General features: G+C 42.1%; 1 protein-coding gene across 1 annotated transcript in view; it reads left to right on the forward strand.

Moving 5' to 3' along the window:
- SF3B1 (splicing factor 3b subunit 1) overlaps nucleotides 1-16,557 on the forward strand; it is a 418,418-nt gene that overhangs the window by 77,499 nt on the left and 324,362 nt on the right. Inside the window, exon 5 of the mRNA XM_069733802.1 lies at nucleotides 5,194-5,273. Coding sequence (XP_069589903.1) covers nucleotides 5,194-5,273 — 80 coding nt within the window. The remainder of the gene's footprint in view (nucleotides 1-5,193; nucleotides 5,274-16,557) is intronic.

Raw genomic sequence — 16,557 nt, forward strand, 5'->3', positions numbered from 1 at the left:
TTCGACTTTTATGTGGCGAGGTTGGTGTATGTGGTGAAATGTGTGCTGAGGGTGGTATATGTGTTCAAGCACGTGGTAGTGTGTGGCGCATTTTATGTGTGTGTGTTCATATCCCCGTGTGTGGTGAGTATCCCATGTTGGGGCCCCACCTTAGCAACTGTACGGTATATACTCTTTGGCGCCATCGCTCTCACTCTTTAAGTCACCTTTGTTCACATCTGGTAGCTGTCAATTTGCCTCCAACACTTTTCCTTTCACTTTTTCCCCATTATGTAGATAGGGGCAAAATTGTTTGGTGAATTGGAACGCGCGGAGTTAAAATTTCGCCTCACAACATAGCCTCTCGGGGTCCAGACGTGTGACTGTGCAAAATTTTGTGATTGTAGCTGCGACGGTGCAGATGCCAATCCCGGACACACACACCCACACCTTTTTATATTAGATTACTACCAAGTTATCTAGATTAAATTGTTAAAAAAATGTTGTTACAGGGTAATATTCTATCAAATTAATCCTATAAGACATCTTTACTGGCTCTGCTCTATGGTATTGAGTTTCCTCATGTTTACTTGAGACCCAAATTGTTATAACTGTTCTGTTGGGATATATATGGTAACTTAGGCTACGTTCACATTAGCGTTGCGCGCCGGTGCGTCGGCGACGCAACGCACGACGCACCAAAAACGCGCGCAAAAACGCTGCGTTTTGCGACGCGTGCGTCGTTTTTTGACGAAAATCGGACGCACGAAAAATGCAACTTGTTCCATTTTCTTGCGGCCGACGCTAGCGTCGGAAACGACGCACATGGCGAAAAACGCTACCAAAAAAACGCACGCGTCCCCTATGTTAAACATAGGGGCGCGTCGCCGCTGCGTCGCCGACGCAACAGCGACGCACATTAGCGGAACGCTAATGTGAACGTAGCCTAAGATACCACCATTATTTTTTGTACAAATTATCCTTTTTAATGTGTTTTTTTGGCTTTAAAATTACAAATTTTAAATTTCTTAACCCCTTTCCGACATTGGGCGTAATAGTACGCCGATGTCAGATACTCTCCTTTTGATGTGGGCTTCGGCGGTGAGCCCACAACTTTCCCGAGACATGTCAGCTGTTTTGAACAGCTGATGTGCCCGCAAGATCCACGGGTGGAATCGTGATCCACCCTCAACTATTATCTAGTTAAATGCTGCTGTCAAACGCTAACAGCAGCATTTAAATGGCGCAATCGTGCCGGAAATATGCACACTGGTGACCCGCGTAACGTGATCGCGGGTCACCGGTTTGTCGGCATGACAACCTGAGGTCTCCTGGAGACCCCTATGGTTGTCGCTGCTGGATTGCTGAGAGTGCCACCCAGTGATCGGCGCTCATAGCAAATCAGCAATTCTACTACATAGATGCGATCTGAGCACCACTTCTATGTAGCAGAGCTGACAGTTGTGCCAGCTTCTAGTCTCCTATAGAGACTATTGAAGCATGGCAAAAGAAAAAAAAAGTGTTTAAAAATATGTAAAAGTTCAAACCACCGCCCTTTTGCCCCATTCAAAATAAAAATAAAATCATACACATATTCTGTATCGCTGCGTTCAGAATCGACCGATCTATCAATAAAAAAAGATTAACCTGATCGCTTAACAGCGTAGCGAGAAAAAGAATTACGTTTTTTTGGTCCCCGTGACATTGCATTAAAATGCAATAATGGGCGATCAAAGATTGTATGTGCACCAAAATGTATGTGCACCCAACCCGAGATCACAGGTTTTTTTGTGTGCAAAGTTTGAAATTTTTTTTTTTGACCATATAGATAAAAAACAACCTAGACATGTTTGGTGTCTATGAAGTCAACCAAAAAACAAGTGCGGATCCATATACTGAAGAGAAATAAGGGTGGCACTCACCGTTTCCAAAGTCCAATCTGTGTGACGATTTAAAACATCTTCAGCGGGGGTGCGTGTAGAACGCTAAGACGGCCGTTTCGCCCTCTCTTGTACTTCTACCCATTTTTCTCTTCAGTATATGGATTTATGCAATATCTTACTGGGTTTGGCACCCGTTAATCCGAAAGGGCGGTGTATTTGACGTGGTAATCACACACAGTGGATATTTGGGCTCAGGTGTTGCAGTGGTGCAGGATTCTTTCCTCTATAGTTTTGATTCCAAAAAGAAGTGTGGGTTTGCAGTTTTTTCTCTTTTGGTTTTTCCTTTTTTGACAAGCTGACCGTTTAGTTTCACATTGCTTGTCTATACTCATATGCCACTAATGTATCCTGCGGTTTGGTACGTTTGTATCTAAAGATGCTTAAAGCAAGACTGGCAATTTATATTACAGTTGCCAGCATTTCAGCATTTTAGTTTTGTTTTGTTTGCCTTGTACTTGGAAATAACTGGTCTACCCTTTAGCCTTGAGTGATGGTAACCTGCATGTAGGTTATTTTCTCTTACACTACAACCTGCATGAAACAGGAGTGGGTTTTGCTGTGTGTTAAATATGTAAATGCTGAACAATGCTTGTTAGACTTCACTAGCCCATACTAACTGTCCTTAATTTCTTTCCTACAGCAGTACTGCTAAATGCCAGTCCTGTCTGCATTCTTAAGGGTACAGTGCAACACATCCTGTGTAGCTAATCGTGAAAAAGTAATCCAAAGGATGTCCTATCATGACTAGTGTCCACTTGACACTGCCAATTGGTCATGGTAGTCAACATAAGCTTCTATACTATTTATTTCACTAGCTTGGATTAAAAGCGAATCAGTTGTCAAGAAGTTTAACTTAAAAGTTTGGTGTTCCGTACATTTGGCATTGACCGTTCCTTGAAATGCTGTCCATAAATCAGGTTAATATAGATAGGGTATATTAAAGGAGAACTAAAAGCCAAAACTATCATAACTCAATTTTCATATTGAGTAATTACACACTCAAAATATGTTTTATATATTTTTTTTTCACTTCATAGTGTGCTTATAGTGTGCTTATAGAGGTAGCAGTCTTTTGTGGAAAAAGCAAAAACATGGTACATTGTAATAAAATATTGCACTAATCTAATCTAGTCTAATTATCAGTAGGAGAGGATTTTATTGTGCCATGGCTGTGAGTAAGGTTATTTAAACTTGAAATCTAAAGAAAAAAATAACAATTAGCTGAGTTTTTTTTAATGGCAGTAAACCCCTTTTCAGGTATTGGCTACATTTTGTGTGACTTAAAGGGAATCTGTCACCCCTAAAATCGAGGGTGAGGTAAGCCCACCGGCATCAGGGGCTTTTCTACAAGATTCTGTAATGCTGTAGATAAGCCCCGATGTATCCTAAAAGATGAGAAAAAGAGGTTATATTATACTCACCCAGGGGTCCCCGCTGCTGGTCCGGGTCCGGCGCCTCCTATCTTCATATGATCACGTCCTCTTCTTCTCTTCAGGCTGCGGCTCCTGCACACTGCAGTAATTTGCTCTGCCCTCAACAGGGCAGTCAAAGTACGCCTGCGCCGGAGCCACATCGTGAAGACCAGAATAGGACGTCATCGTAAGAAGATAGGGGGCCCTGGACCGCGATGCCCATCGGATCGAACGGCCCGCCCAGGTGAGTATAACTTTTTTTTCTCATCTTTTAGGATACATCGGGGGCTTATCTACAGCATTACAAAATGCTGTAGATAAGCCCCTGATGCCATTGGGCTTAGCTCACCGTTGATTTTGGGGGTGACCGATTCCCTTTAATATGTATCAATTGGGGTTAAAAATTGACAGAGCTTAGAAAATATAACTTGTCACCAGTGATTACAGAGTAAGTTCAGGGTGTTGGCCAGTTCTTGAAGTCCATGGCCAAAAACAAAGTGTGTGTGTGATATATAATATATTCGCCCCCTCTCTCCAACTTTAATGTTGCCATAACAAAAATAGATGCAGTGGCCTGCTTAGCAAAGTCACATCTGTCTGCCTCCTCAGCCTGTAGTCTGCCCACAGCTGGTAGTCTCCTAGTTGAAAGATCATTGTTGTAGATTCTGCTCTACACTACAAATTCACCAGCTAGCTCTGTGTACCCGAGGTCCTTTCTGCTTTCCAATTCCGTTTTTTCTCCTGTGTCTGGAGTATAATGCAATAGCTGTAACTGAGGTCAGATTGAAAATTTCTCCTTGGGTAGCTAGCTTTTACTGTGTAGCAGTGGTCCCCAACTCCAGGCCTCGAGGGCCGCCAACAGTGCAGGTTTTCAGGATTTCCTTAGTATTGCACAGGGGTTGGAATCATCACCTGTGCAGATGATCACATTACCACCGATGCAATACTAAATAAATACTGAAAACCTGCACTGTTGGCGGCCCTCGGGGCCTGGAGTTGGAGACCTCTGCTGTGTAGTGTTGTAATGCACTTCTTGTCTAATGCACTTTTTCTTTAGCACTGCCAAGTAACATGGCTGAGGCTGGGAACCTTCCTTTCCCTGGACTCCCTGAGTTGAATGCATGGTGCTACTGCTAATTGTAGTTTCCAGGAACATTACTTGTAGACCGAAAATACCTCTATGGAGATTTTTTCCACACATCTAAATTAGCTGTACTGTTTGCATCAGATTACTGGGAAAATTCATATACAAGCTATACGTTAAACATAAATCATTTCTGGATACTCCTTTTTTGGCTTTAGTTTTCTTTTAATCCTTGTGTCTGAGCCTTTTACAAAATGACAGTTTGTCGTTTTACATTTTGGGGATTATTCTTTTCTGCACAGTTAATAATCTTTGTTCTTGAAATCCTTTCTACTTTGAAGAAGGTAATCTAAAAACCAAGGACAGGTATGGCTTGTATTTGTATTTAAAGAACCTTACCCAGGTAATGTTTTGAGTATACATTTTCCAAAGTGTTACTAATGGTAAAGAGATGATTTTCTAGGCTTCTATTCTCCTGCTTGAAGTCAGAACTGCTGATGGCGTCAAAAGGCTGAAAAGTGTACGTATTATGGAATACTGACCACGGAACCCATCACTTCTGAAGACACAACATTGTTTTTATTTTTTTTCCCTTTTTTAAATTTTTTTTTAAAGCATATATCAAATTGTGTATAGCCTAAACTTAATAAATGCAACTTTAGTTAACGTGTTAAATGTATCAAGCATCCTGCTAGGTAGTGCTTTGTATGTGATGACATTACAATATACTCTTTGACATAGTTTTTCATTATTGTTGCACTTTTTATTTTTTTAGGAGGAAAAACTCCAGATCCAAAAACAAATGCTCGGACTTACACTGATGTCATGCGAGAAAAGCAGCTGGTTAAGGAACATGTAAGTACTAGCAGCTTTCTTCCCTTTTTTTTTCAAACTTAACATTAAAGAAAAAATAAGTCGCCTCTTAGCTTTTTTTTTTTTAAATTTGTCCCACAAGTTCAGTGATATGTAAAATAACCAATTAAGCTCTGCTTATCTTTCCTGGGTCCATCGCTGCCTATTCGCTGCTGCCTCTGATGATGGGCTGCAGCTTCGACATCTCATGGACAGCGCTGCAGCAGGTTTCCACAATCACATCACAGGCATCACTGATGGGTGGGGAGAATGGTGCGCACTCATGCCGACACAGAATTTAACAACTTAACAATTGTTATCATCAGGTCATGACAGCCATCACCTGCCGGGTTCGCTGCATGAGCCCACTTTGTACACCCACTTCTGACTTTTGTTGTACATGTACAACGGATGTCATTAAGGGGGTAAAGGCTTTCAGAAAAGAAGCCGCTTGATAATTTGTTGCTAAAATTCTGCTCCTTTGGTGCTCTATCATGTGTGGAGATGTGACCCGCAGCTCATTACTTTCTACTACAGTCCATTCAAAGCACAGAAACGAGATTGCCTGTGTTTAGAACTGCTGAGCCAGCAGCTCTGTAGTAAGATTGAATGATGATGTCATGGTCTGTGATTCACACAAGTTTATTGTGAATAGGGATGTGCACAAGTAGGGAGAGCACATTGTAGGCTGTACACAGAACAATTTAAAGGGAACCTGTTAGCGGGATTGTGATTGTGCACAATAACCTGCACACAGTGTCTTGGTTGGTGCCGTCATACTGATTAAATGATACCTTGGATGATGAAATCCATCTTGTGGTTGTTCTTTAAACTTTATTGTTAATGATATGCTCGTTCCGTAGGGTGGGTCTGGAGGAGAAGGGGGCGGTCTGCATGTAGTACTCTGATTAGATATTCATAATGCAGACTCCTGACAGGTCACTGATCCCTCACTGACCTTCCCCCTAGTTTGCATAATGAATGCCTAACATACTGAATAAAAAAAAACGCTTCTGCAGGCAGCTGTGGCACCTGCGCTGCAGCGTAATCACATGTTTTATGTGCAAATAATAACTGTTCTAGATGTCACTCAGCTAGGAAAAAAATCAATTTGAAAATAGCGCCTGCCGCACCTGCTATCGGTGTCTATAGCTGTGATCCGATAGCTGCTACTGCACATGCATTGGCGGCACTATCTTACTGGAGAAGAAAAAAAATTCCTCCTTCAAGATGGCACCATCTGCACAGTAGCAGCTTTCGACTATCTTCGAGCTGCAGGTGAGTATAATTAGACAGTCCCCGCTCCCCCTCCCCTGGCGACCCCTGGGTTTGACTTGAGTATAAGCCGAGAGGGGGACTTTCAGCCCCCCAAAATGGGCTGAAAATCTCAGCTTATACTCGAGTATATACGGGATATATATGCGTGTATATGTGTGTGTGTGTGTGTGTGTATATATATATATGCGTGTATGTGTATATGTAACTATATGTGTACATACATATATGAATTGTCTAAGGGTTTTTCCGTCTGTCTGTCTTGGAAATCCCGCGTCTCTGGTCGAGGCCAATCAATCAGCAACGGGCACAGCGACGATGATGTCATAAAGGACGTAGAAATCCCACGTTTCTGATTCAGCGACGGGCCTGGCGGCCTCGACCAATCAGAAACGCGGGATGTCTATGTCCTTTATGACATCATCGTTGCTGTGCTTGGCCTCGACCAATCAGAGAGGCGGGATTTCTACGTCGATACTGTGCCCGTCGCTGATTGGTCGAGGCCGGGCGGCCTCGACCAATCAGACGCGGAATTTCCAAGACAGACAGACAGACGGAAAAACCCTTAGACAATTATATATATAGAAGATAGTGTATATACAGTGCAGACCAAAAGTTTGGACACACCTTCTCATTTAAAGATTTTTCTGTATTTTCATGACTATGAAAATTGTAAATTCACACTGAAGGCATCAAAACTATGAATTATGTGGAATTATATACTTAACAAAAAAGTGTGAAACAACTGAAAATATGTCTCATATTTTAGGTTCTTCAAAGTAGCCACCTTTTGCTTTGATGACTACTTTGCACACTCTTGGCATTCTCTTGATGAGCTTCAAGAGGTAGTCATCGGAAATGGTCTTCCAACAATCTTGAAGGAGTTCCCAGAGATGCTTAGCACCTGTTGTCCCTTTTGCCTTCACTCGGCAGTCCAGCTCGCACCAAACCATCTCGACTGGGTTCAGGTCTGGTGACTGGAGGCCAGGTCATCTGGCATAGCACCCCATCACTCTCCTTCTTGGTCAAATAGCCCCTACACAGCATAGAGGTGTGTTTGGGGTCATTGTCCTGTTGAAAAATAAATGATGGTCCAACTAAACGCAAACCGGATGGAATAGCATGCCGCTGCAAGATGCTGTGGTAGCCATGCTGGTTCAGTATGCCTTCAATTTTGAATAAGTCCCCCACAGTGCCACCAGAAAAGCACCCCCACACCATCACACCTCCTCCTCCATGCTTCACGATGGGAACCAGGCATGTAGAGTCCATCCGTTCACCTTTTTAGTGTTGCACAAAGACATTTTGGTTGGAACCAAAGATCTCAAATTTGGACTCGTCAGACCAAAGCACAGATTTCCACTGGTCTTATGTCCATTCCTTGTGCTCTTTAGCCCAAACAAGTCTCTTCTGCTTGTTGCCTGTCCTTAGCAGTGGTTTCCTAGCTGCTATTTTACCATGAAGGCCTGCTGCACAAAGTCTCCTCTTAAAAGTTGTTGTTGAGATGTGTCTGCTGCTAGAACTTTGTGTGGCATTGACCTGGTCTCTAATCTGAGCTGCTGTTAACCTGCGATTTCTGAGGTTGGTGACTCGGATAAACTTATCCTAAGAAGCAGAGGTGACTCTTGGTCTTCCTTTCCTGGGGCGGTGTTCATGTGAGCCAGTTTCTTTATAGTGCTTGATGGTTTTGCCACTGCACTTGGGGACACTTTCAAAGTTTTCCCAATTTTTCGGACTGACTGACCTTCATTTCTTAAAGTAATGATGGCGATTCATTTTTCTTTACTTAGCTACTTTTCTCTTGCCATAATACAAATTCTAACAGTATATTCAGTAGGACTGTCCGCTGTATATCCACTAGACTTCTGCTCAACACAACTGATGGTCCCAACCCTATTTATAAGGCAAGAAATCCCACTTATTAATCCTGACAGGGCACACCTATGAAGTGAAAACCATTTCCGGTGACAACCTCTTGAAGCTTATCAAGAGAATACCAAGAGTGTGCAAAGCAGTCATTAAAGCAAAAGGTGGCTACTTTGAAGAACCTAGAATATAAGACATATTTTCAGTTGTTTCACACTTTTTTGTTAAGTATACAATTTCACATGTGTTAATTCATAGTTTTGATGCCTTCAGTGTGAATTTACAATGTTCATGGTGATGTGTGGTGTGTATGTATGTATGTGTGTGTGTATATATATATATATATATATATATATATATATATATATATATATATATATATATATATATATATATATATATATATATATATATATATATATAAAACAGGAACAGCATCCAGTACTACCTCAATATTGTGCAAAGCTCCCCCAACCAGCAGTCCAAACGGCCTCCAGCAATAATATCAAAAAAAGAAAAGCAGCACAAAAAAATAATAGAAAAGGTGGACTTTATTGCCTGAGCAGGCGTGGCAACGTTTCGGATGTGAGAATCCTTTTTCAAGCAGTGAACAAGTGAGTGAGACATCTCTTTATACAACTCCTAAGCATATCCAATCAATACAATCATTACATTCAATAACATAAATGCCGGATAGGTGTAACTGTCAATATTTCAATATCCAGTGCAATAGTGAAACCTGTGTTCCAGTTATAAAATTCAATATTTATAAATACAGTGCATTACATATCCTGTACATAATATTAAAACATTGATCAATGAGCAATTAACAATCATAAAATCCAGGTGCTCCAATCCCCTGAATCATGGTAATAACACACTTACAGCGCTGTACACATGCGTGCCCCTGTCTTCGGCGTCCTAGCGCACTCACTGCGCATGTCTGTGACATCACAGCCAGCGTACCCACAATGCACAGGCACGCAACTGCGCAGTATCGCCAAGCCGACAGCGGCGCCATCTTGTTTAAGGGAAAAATCGCTATATGAAGCGGCGAATCTCTTATTAGCACAATACTAATAAAAAAAGGGTAAGCTATGTCCACTTCACATCACCTTGTTCTCATTATCTTAAATAACTAAGAAAATAATAAAAAATAAAAAAACAAACAAACTAGCATCTGAGAGCAATATAGAGCAGTTCTATATTATGCTGGGGATGAATCAAGTTGTGCCTTTAGCAGGATTTAAAGGGCCAGAGCATAAGCCCATAACAGTCACAAGGGCCGGGATACCCTCCCCAATTAAGTGGGGCACCCCGTACCTCCATGTGGAGATAGAGACATTTGGGGGTGGTACCCCCCCCGCATAACTCAAACCCACCAATGACTTCATATGACCCATATCCAAGGCCACAACATATCAAACCCATAACAGAAACATACACAACATCACAAATGTTCCTGATATTCAAAATTTTATTATGCTCTCATATTGTTTCTTATATATTAACTTTCAAAAAACAAATAATACAACGAGAACCAGGGGATGCATAGGCCATAAAAATTATACGACCCTAATCAAAATTATACAAGAAAAAAATATAAATAAAACTCAGAGAATCCGTCACTCCATAAGCACAGAAGATTTTTAAATAAAGAGATAATATTTTCTCTTGATACCATACGATTCAAGGAATGGAGCATCTGAAAATAAAAACAGAAGAAAAAGGAAATAAATATCATTCCTCATTTACATAGTAACATAGTTAGTAAGGCCGAAAAAAGACATTTGTCCATCCAGTTCAGCCTATATTCCATCATAATAAATACCCAGATCTACGTCCTTCTACAGAACCTAATAATTGTATGATACAATATTGTTCTGCTCCAGGAAGACATCCAGGCCTCTCTTGAACCCCTCGACTGAGTTCGCCATCACCACCTCCTCAGGCAAGCAATTCCAGATTCTCACTGCCCTAACAGTAAAGAATCCTCTTCTATGTTGGTGGAAAAACCTTCTCTCCTCCAGACGCAAAGAATGCCCCCTTGTGCCCGTCACCTTCCTTGGTATAAACAGATCCTCAGCGAGATATTTGTATTGTCCCCTTATATACTTATACATGGTTATTAGATCGCCCCTCAGTCGTCTTTTTTCTAGACTAAATAATCCTAATTTCGCTAATCTATCTGGGTATTGTAGTTCTCCCATCCCCTTTATTAATTTTGTTGCCCTCCTTTGTACTCTCTCTAGTTCCATTATATCCTTCCTGAGCACCGGTGCCCAAAACTGGACACAGTACTCCATGTGCGGTCTAACTAGGGATTTGTACAGAGGCAGTATAATGCTTTCATCATGTGTATCCAGACCTCTTTTAATGCACCCCATGATCCTGTTTGCCTTGGCAGCTGCTGCCTGGCACTGGCTGCTCCAGGTAAGTTTATCATTGACTAGGATCCCCAAGTCCTTCTCCCTGTCAGATTTACCCAGTGGTTTCCCGTTCAGTGTGTAATGGTGATATTGATTCCCTCTTCCCATGTGTATAACCTTACATTTATCATTGTTAAACCTCATCTGCCACCTTTCAGCCCAAGTTTCCAACTTATCCAGATCCATCTGTAGCAGAATACTATCTTCTCTTGTATTAACTGCTTTACATAGTTTTGTATCATCTGCAAATATCGATATTTTACTGTGTAAACCTTCTACCAGATCATTAATGAATATGTTGAAGAGAACAGGTCCCAATACTGACCCCTGCGGTACCCCACTGGTCACAGCGACCCAGTTAGAGACTATACCATTTATAACCACCCTCTGCTTTCTATCACTAAGCCAGTTACTAACCCATTTACACACATTTTCCCCCAGACCAAGCATTCTCATTTTGTGTACCAACCTCTTGTGCGGCACGGTATCAAACGCTTTGGAAAAATCGAGATATACCACGTCCAATGACTCACCGTGGTCCAGTCTATAGCTTACCTCTTCATAAAAACTGATTAGATTGGTTTGACAGGAGCGATTTCTCATAAACCCATGCTGATATGGAGTTAAACAGTTATTCTCATTGAGATAATCCAGAATAACATCCCTCAGAAACCCTTCAAATATTTTACCAACAATAGAGGTTAGACTTACTGGCCTATAATTTCCAGGTTCACTTTTAGAGCCCTTTTTGAATATTGGCACCACATTTGCTATGCGCCAGTCCTGCGGAACAGACCCTGTCGCTATAGAGTCACTAAAAATAAGAAATAATGGTTTATCTATTACATTACTTAGTTCTCTTAGTACTCGTGGGTGTATGCCATCCGGACCCGGAGATTTATCTATTTTAATCTTATTTAGCCGGTTTCGCACCTCTTCTTGGGTTAGATTGGTGACCCTTAATATAGGGTTTTCATTGTTTCTTGGGATTTCACCTAGCATTTCATTTTCCACCGTGAATACTGTGGAGAAGAAGGTGTTTAATATGTTAGCTTTTTCCTCGTCATCTACAACCATTCTTTCCTCACTATTTTTTAAGGGGCCTACATTTTCAGTTTTTATTCTTTTACTATTGATATAGTTGAAGAACAGTTTGGGATTAGTTTTACTCTCCTTAGCAATGTGCTTCTCTGTTTCCTTTTTGGCAGCTTTAATTAGTTTTTTAGATAAAGTATTTTTCTCCCTATAGTTTTTTAGAGCTTCAATGGTGCCATCCTGCTTTAGTAGTGCAAATGCTTTCTTTTTACTGTTAATTGCCTGTCTTACTTCTTTGTTTAGCCACATTGGGTTTTTCCTATTTCTAGTCCTTTTATTCCCACAAGGTATAAACCGCTTACACTGCCTATTTAGGATGTTCTTAAACATTTCCCATTTATTATCTGTATTCTCATTTCTGAGGATATTGTCCCAGTCTACCAGATTAAGGGCATCTCTAAGCTGTTCAAACTTTGCCTTCCTAAAGTTCAATGTTTTTGTGACTCCCTGACAAGTCCCCCTAGTGAAAGACAGGTGAAACTGCACAATATTGTGGTCGCTATTTCCTAAATGCCCAACCACCTGCAGATTTGTTATTCTGTCAGGTCTATTAGATAGTATTAGGTCTAAAAGTGCTGCTCCTCTGGTTGGATTCTGCACCAATTGTGAAAGATAATTTTTCTTGGTTATTAGCAGAAACCTGTTGCCTTTATGGGTTTCACAGGTTTCTGTTTCCCAGTTAATATCCGGGTAGTTAAAGTCCCCCATAACCAGGACCTCATTATGGGTTGCAGCTTCATCTATCTGCTTTAGAAGTAGACTTTCCATGCTTTCTGTTATATTTGGGGGTTTGTAACAGACCCCAATGAGAATTTTGTTACCATTTTTCCCTCCATGAATTTCAACCCATATGGACTCGACATCCTCATTCCCTTCGCTAATATCCTCCCTTAAAGTGGACTTTAGACAAGACTTTACATAGAGACAAACCCCTCCTCCTCCTCCGATTTTTACGATCCTTTCTAAACAGACTGTAACCCTGTAAGTTAACTGCCCAGTCATAGCTTTCATCTAACCATGTCTCGGTTATTCCCACTATGTCAAAGTTACCTGTAGATATTTCTGCTTCTAGTTCTTCCATCTTGTTTGTCAGGCTTCTGGTGTTTGCGAGCATGCAGTTTAGAGGATTTTGTTTTGTTCCAATCTCCTCACTGTGGATTGTTTTAGAAATGTTCTTACCTCCCTTCTGAGTATGTTTTCCTGGGTCGTCTTTGTTCGAGTCTAATGTTTTTCTTCCCGTCCCCTCTTCTTCTAGTTTAACGCCCTCCTGATGAGTGTAGCGAGTCTTCTGGCGAATGTGTGTTTCCCAGGTTTGTTGAGGTGTAGTCCGTCTCTGGCGAGGAGTCCATCATACCAGTAATTCACACCGTGGTCCAGGAATCCAAATCCTTGTTGTCTGCACCATCGTCTTAGCCAGTTGTTTGCATCAAGGATCCTGTTCCATCTCCTGGTGCCATGCCCGTCTACTGGAAGGATAGAAGAAAAAACTACCTGTGCATCCAGTTCCTTTACTTTCTTCCCCAACTCTTCAAAGTCCTTGCAGATTGTCGGTAGGTCCTTCCTTGCCGTGTCATTGGTGCCAACATGTATCAGAAGAAATGGGTGGACGTCCTTGGAGCTGAAGAGCTTTGGTATCCTATCGGTCACATCCTTGATCATCGCACCTGGAAGGCAGCATACTTCTCTTGCAGTTATGTCCGGTCTGCAGATGGCTGCTTCGGTGCCTCTCAGTAGTGAGTCTCCCACCACCACCACTCTTCGTTGCTTCTTGGCTGTACTTTTTGCTGTCACTTGTTGCTGTGTGCCCTTTTCTTTTTTGCTTGCTGGTATTGCTTCATTCTTAGGTGTGCCATCTTCATCCTCTACAAAGATTTGATATCGGTTCTTCAGTTGTGTGGTTGGTGATTTCTCCATGGTCTTCTTGCTTCTTTTGGTCACATGCTTCCACTCATCTGCTTTTGGAGGTTCTCTGACACTTTTTGCACCTTCTGTGACCAGTAGAGATGCTTCTGTTCTGTCTAGAAAGTCTTCATTCTCTTTGATGAGTTTCAAAGTTGCTATTCTTTCTTCCAGACCCCGCACCTTTTCTTCTAAAAGGGCCACTAGTCTACACTTCTGACAGGTGAAATTGGATTCTTCTTCTGGTCGATCTGTGAACATGTAGCACATGCTGCAGCTCACCATGTAGGTTGTCACATCTGCCATGTTGCTCCTAGATCCTGCTGACTTGCTGTGTGTTTTCCTTCTTGTGTAATCTACTCAGCCAAGCTCTCTTGCAATAATGTCCTACAGGCAAAAATTCTTTGGTGATGCTTTCGAAGCAGCTGGTCCCGGCTGTACCCAACGATCTTCTAGCTTAGGGAGACTTCGCTTCTCCCAGAAGGCACCTGGAATATGCAAATTAGCCTCCTGAAGCTTGAATCCCTGGTTTAATAAGTACATAAATCCATACGTTTGAGAGAGGAAACCCACCCCCATACATTTTACATGACTTGACTAAGTTTATAGTCTACATTAAGACCATGTGGCTTTAAGGTATTCAACCTCTTTATCCACTCCAATTCTCTCCTCTTAAGCAGTTGCACCCGATCCCCTCCTCTCCTCTGTATAGGTATCGTATCAATAATTCGAAAGCGCAACTCCCTTTCAGTGTGAGACTTTTCTACGAAATGTTTCGAAACAGGTAAGTCCATCCGTTTTTTCTTTATGGTATGTCGGTGTTAATTAATCCTAGTTTTGAAGTCACATGTAGTTTCACCGACATACCACAAGGAACATGTGTACAATTTCACATGTGTTAATTCATAGTTTTGATGCCTTCAGTGTGAATTTACAATTTTCATGGTGATGTGTGGTGTGTATGTATGTGTGTGTGTGTGTGTGTGTGTATATATATATATATATATACACACACATGTAGACACACACACATACACTAGATGGTGGCCCGATTCTCACGTATCGGGTATTTTAGAATGTGTAGGTAGTATATGGCACAGGCTACGTACTATATTGCACAGTGACGTAGTATAGAACACAACCGACGTAGTATGTAACACAGCGTACGTAGTATATAGCAGAACTACGTAGTGTATTGCACAGGTATGTAGTATATTGGTCAGCCACGTAGTATATAGCAGAGCCACATAGTGCATAACATAGCCACGTAGTATATTGCACAGTCACGTTGTATATTGCCCAGCTACATAGTATATAGCACAGAGATGTAGTATATAACAGACTTCATCCACTATAAGTTCATGCTCAAAACCTGTAACTCTGCCCTTTCTCTGGCCAAACAATCCTACTTCACCACCCTCATCACCTCACTATCCAACAACCAAAAACGACTTTTTGAAACCTTAAACTCCGTCCTGAAACCTAAAGTACAGGCCCCCATCTCCAATCTCAGTGGTGAGGATCTGGCCACTTATTTCCTAGAAAAAAATCAACCACATCAATCATGATATCTCAGCCCAATCTCCTCAGTGCCTGGATCCCCTTCCCTGCCGCACCTCAAGCTCATTAGACATCTTTGAGCCTGTTTCAGAAGAAGTAGTTTCCAAACTCCTCACTTCTGCTCGGCCTACAACCTGCAATACTGACCCCATTCATTCACCTCTCCTGCAGTTTCTCTCACCAGTGGTCACCACTCACCTGACTAAAATATTTAACCTCTCTCTTTCCTCAGGCATCTTTCCCTCCTCATTTAAACATCCCATCATTACCCCTTTACTTAAAAAGCCATTCCTGGACCAGAACTTCCCGTCTAACCTGACCTGTCTCTAACCTTTCCTTCATCTCTAAACTCCTGGAACGCTTGGTCCACTCCCGTTTAATCCGCTATCTCTCGGATAACTCTCTTCTTGACCCCTTACAATCTGATTTCTGCTCTTTACACTCCACTGAAACTGCCGTCACTAAAGTCTCTAATGATCTAATAACAGCTAAATCCAAAGGTCATTGCTCTCTGCTGATTCTCCTGGATCTATCTGCCGCATTTGATACTGTGGATCACCAGCTCCTTCTCACCATGCTCCGCTCCATAGGCCTCAAGGACACAGCCCTCTCCTGGTTCTCCTACCTCTCTGACCGCTCCTTCACTGTATCTTTTGCCGGCTCCTCTTCCTCTCCTCGTCCCCTTATTATCGGGGTTCCACAGGGCTCAGTCCTGGGCCCCCTCCTATTCTCTCTATACACTGCCCCTATTGGACAAACAATCAGCAGATTTGGGTTCCAGTACCATCTCTATGCTGACGACACCCAATTATACACTTCTTCCCCCGACATCACCACTACCCTAATTCAATACCAAGGATTGTCTGTCTGCTGTCTCTAACATCATGTCCTCCCTCTATCTGAAACTAAATCTCTCCAAAACTGAACTACTTGTGTTTTACCCTTCGCCACGACAGCACCCCACATGAGAGAGAGGGATCCGCCCATAGGAACAGGAAACCTACAGAATAAAAGGAGGCGGTCCCCTCTCCTCCTCAGTTTAGGTTTCCTGTTCCTACAGGGACCCGGCTTACCTACAGATGAAGAGGATCCCTGGGCCATGCACCCGCCTGCGCCGGTTTCTGTGGGAACGGCAGGGGCTGCGGTACCAGAAGCAGCGGCGG

The sequence above is a fragment of the Ranitomeya imitator genome, chromosome 7 (assembly GCF_032444005.1).
Source record: "Ranitomeya imitator isolate aRanImi1 chromosome 7, aRanImi1.pri, whole genome shotgun sequence".
NCBI classification, from domain to species: Eukaryota; Metazoa; Chordata; class Amphibia; order Anura; family Dendrobatidae; genus Ranitomeya; species Ranitomeya imitator.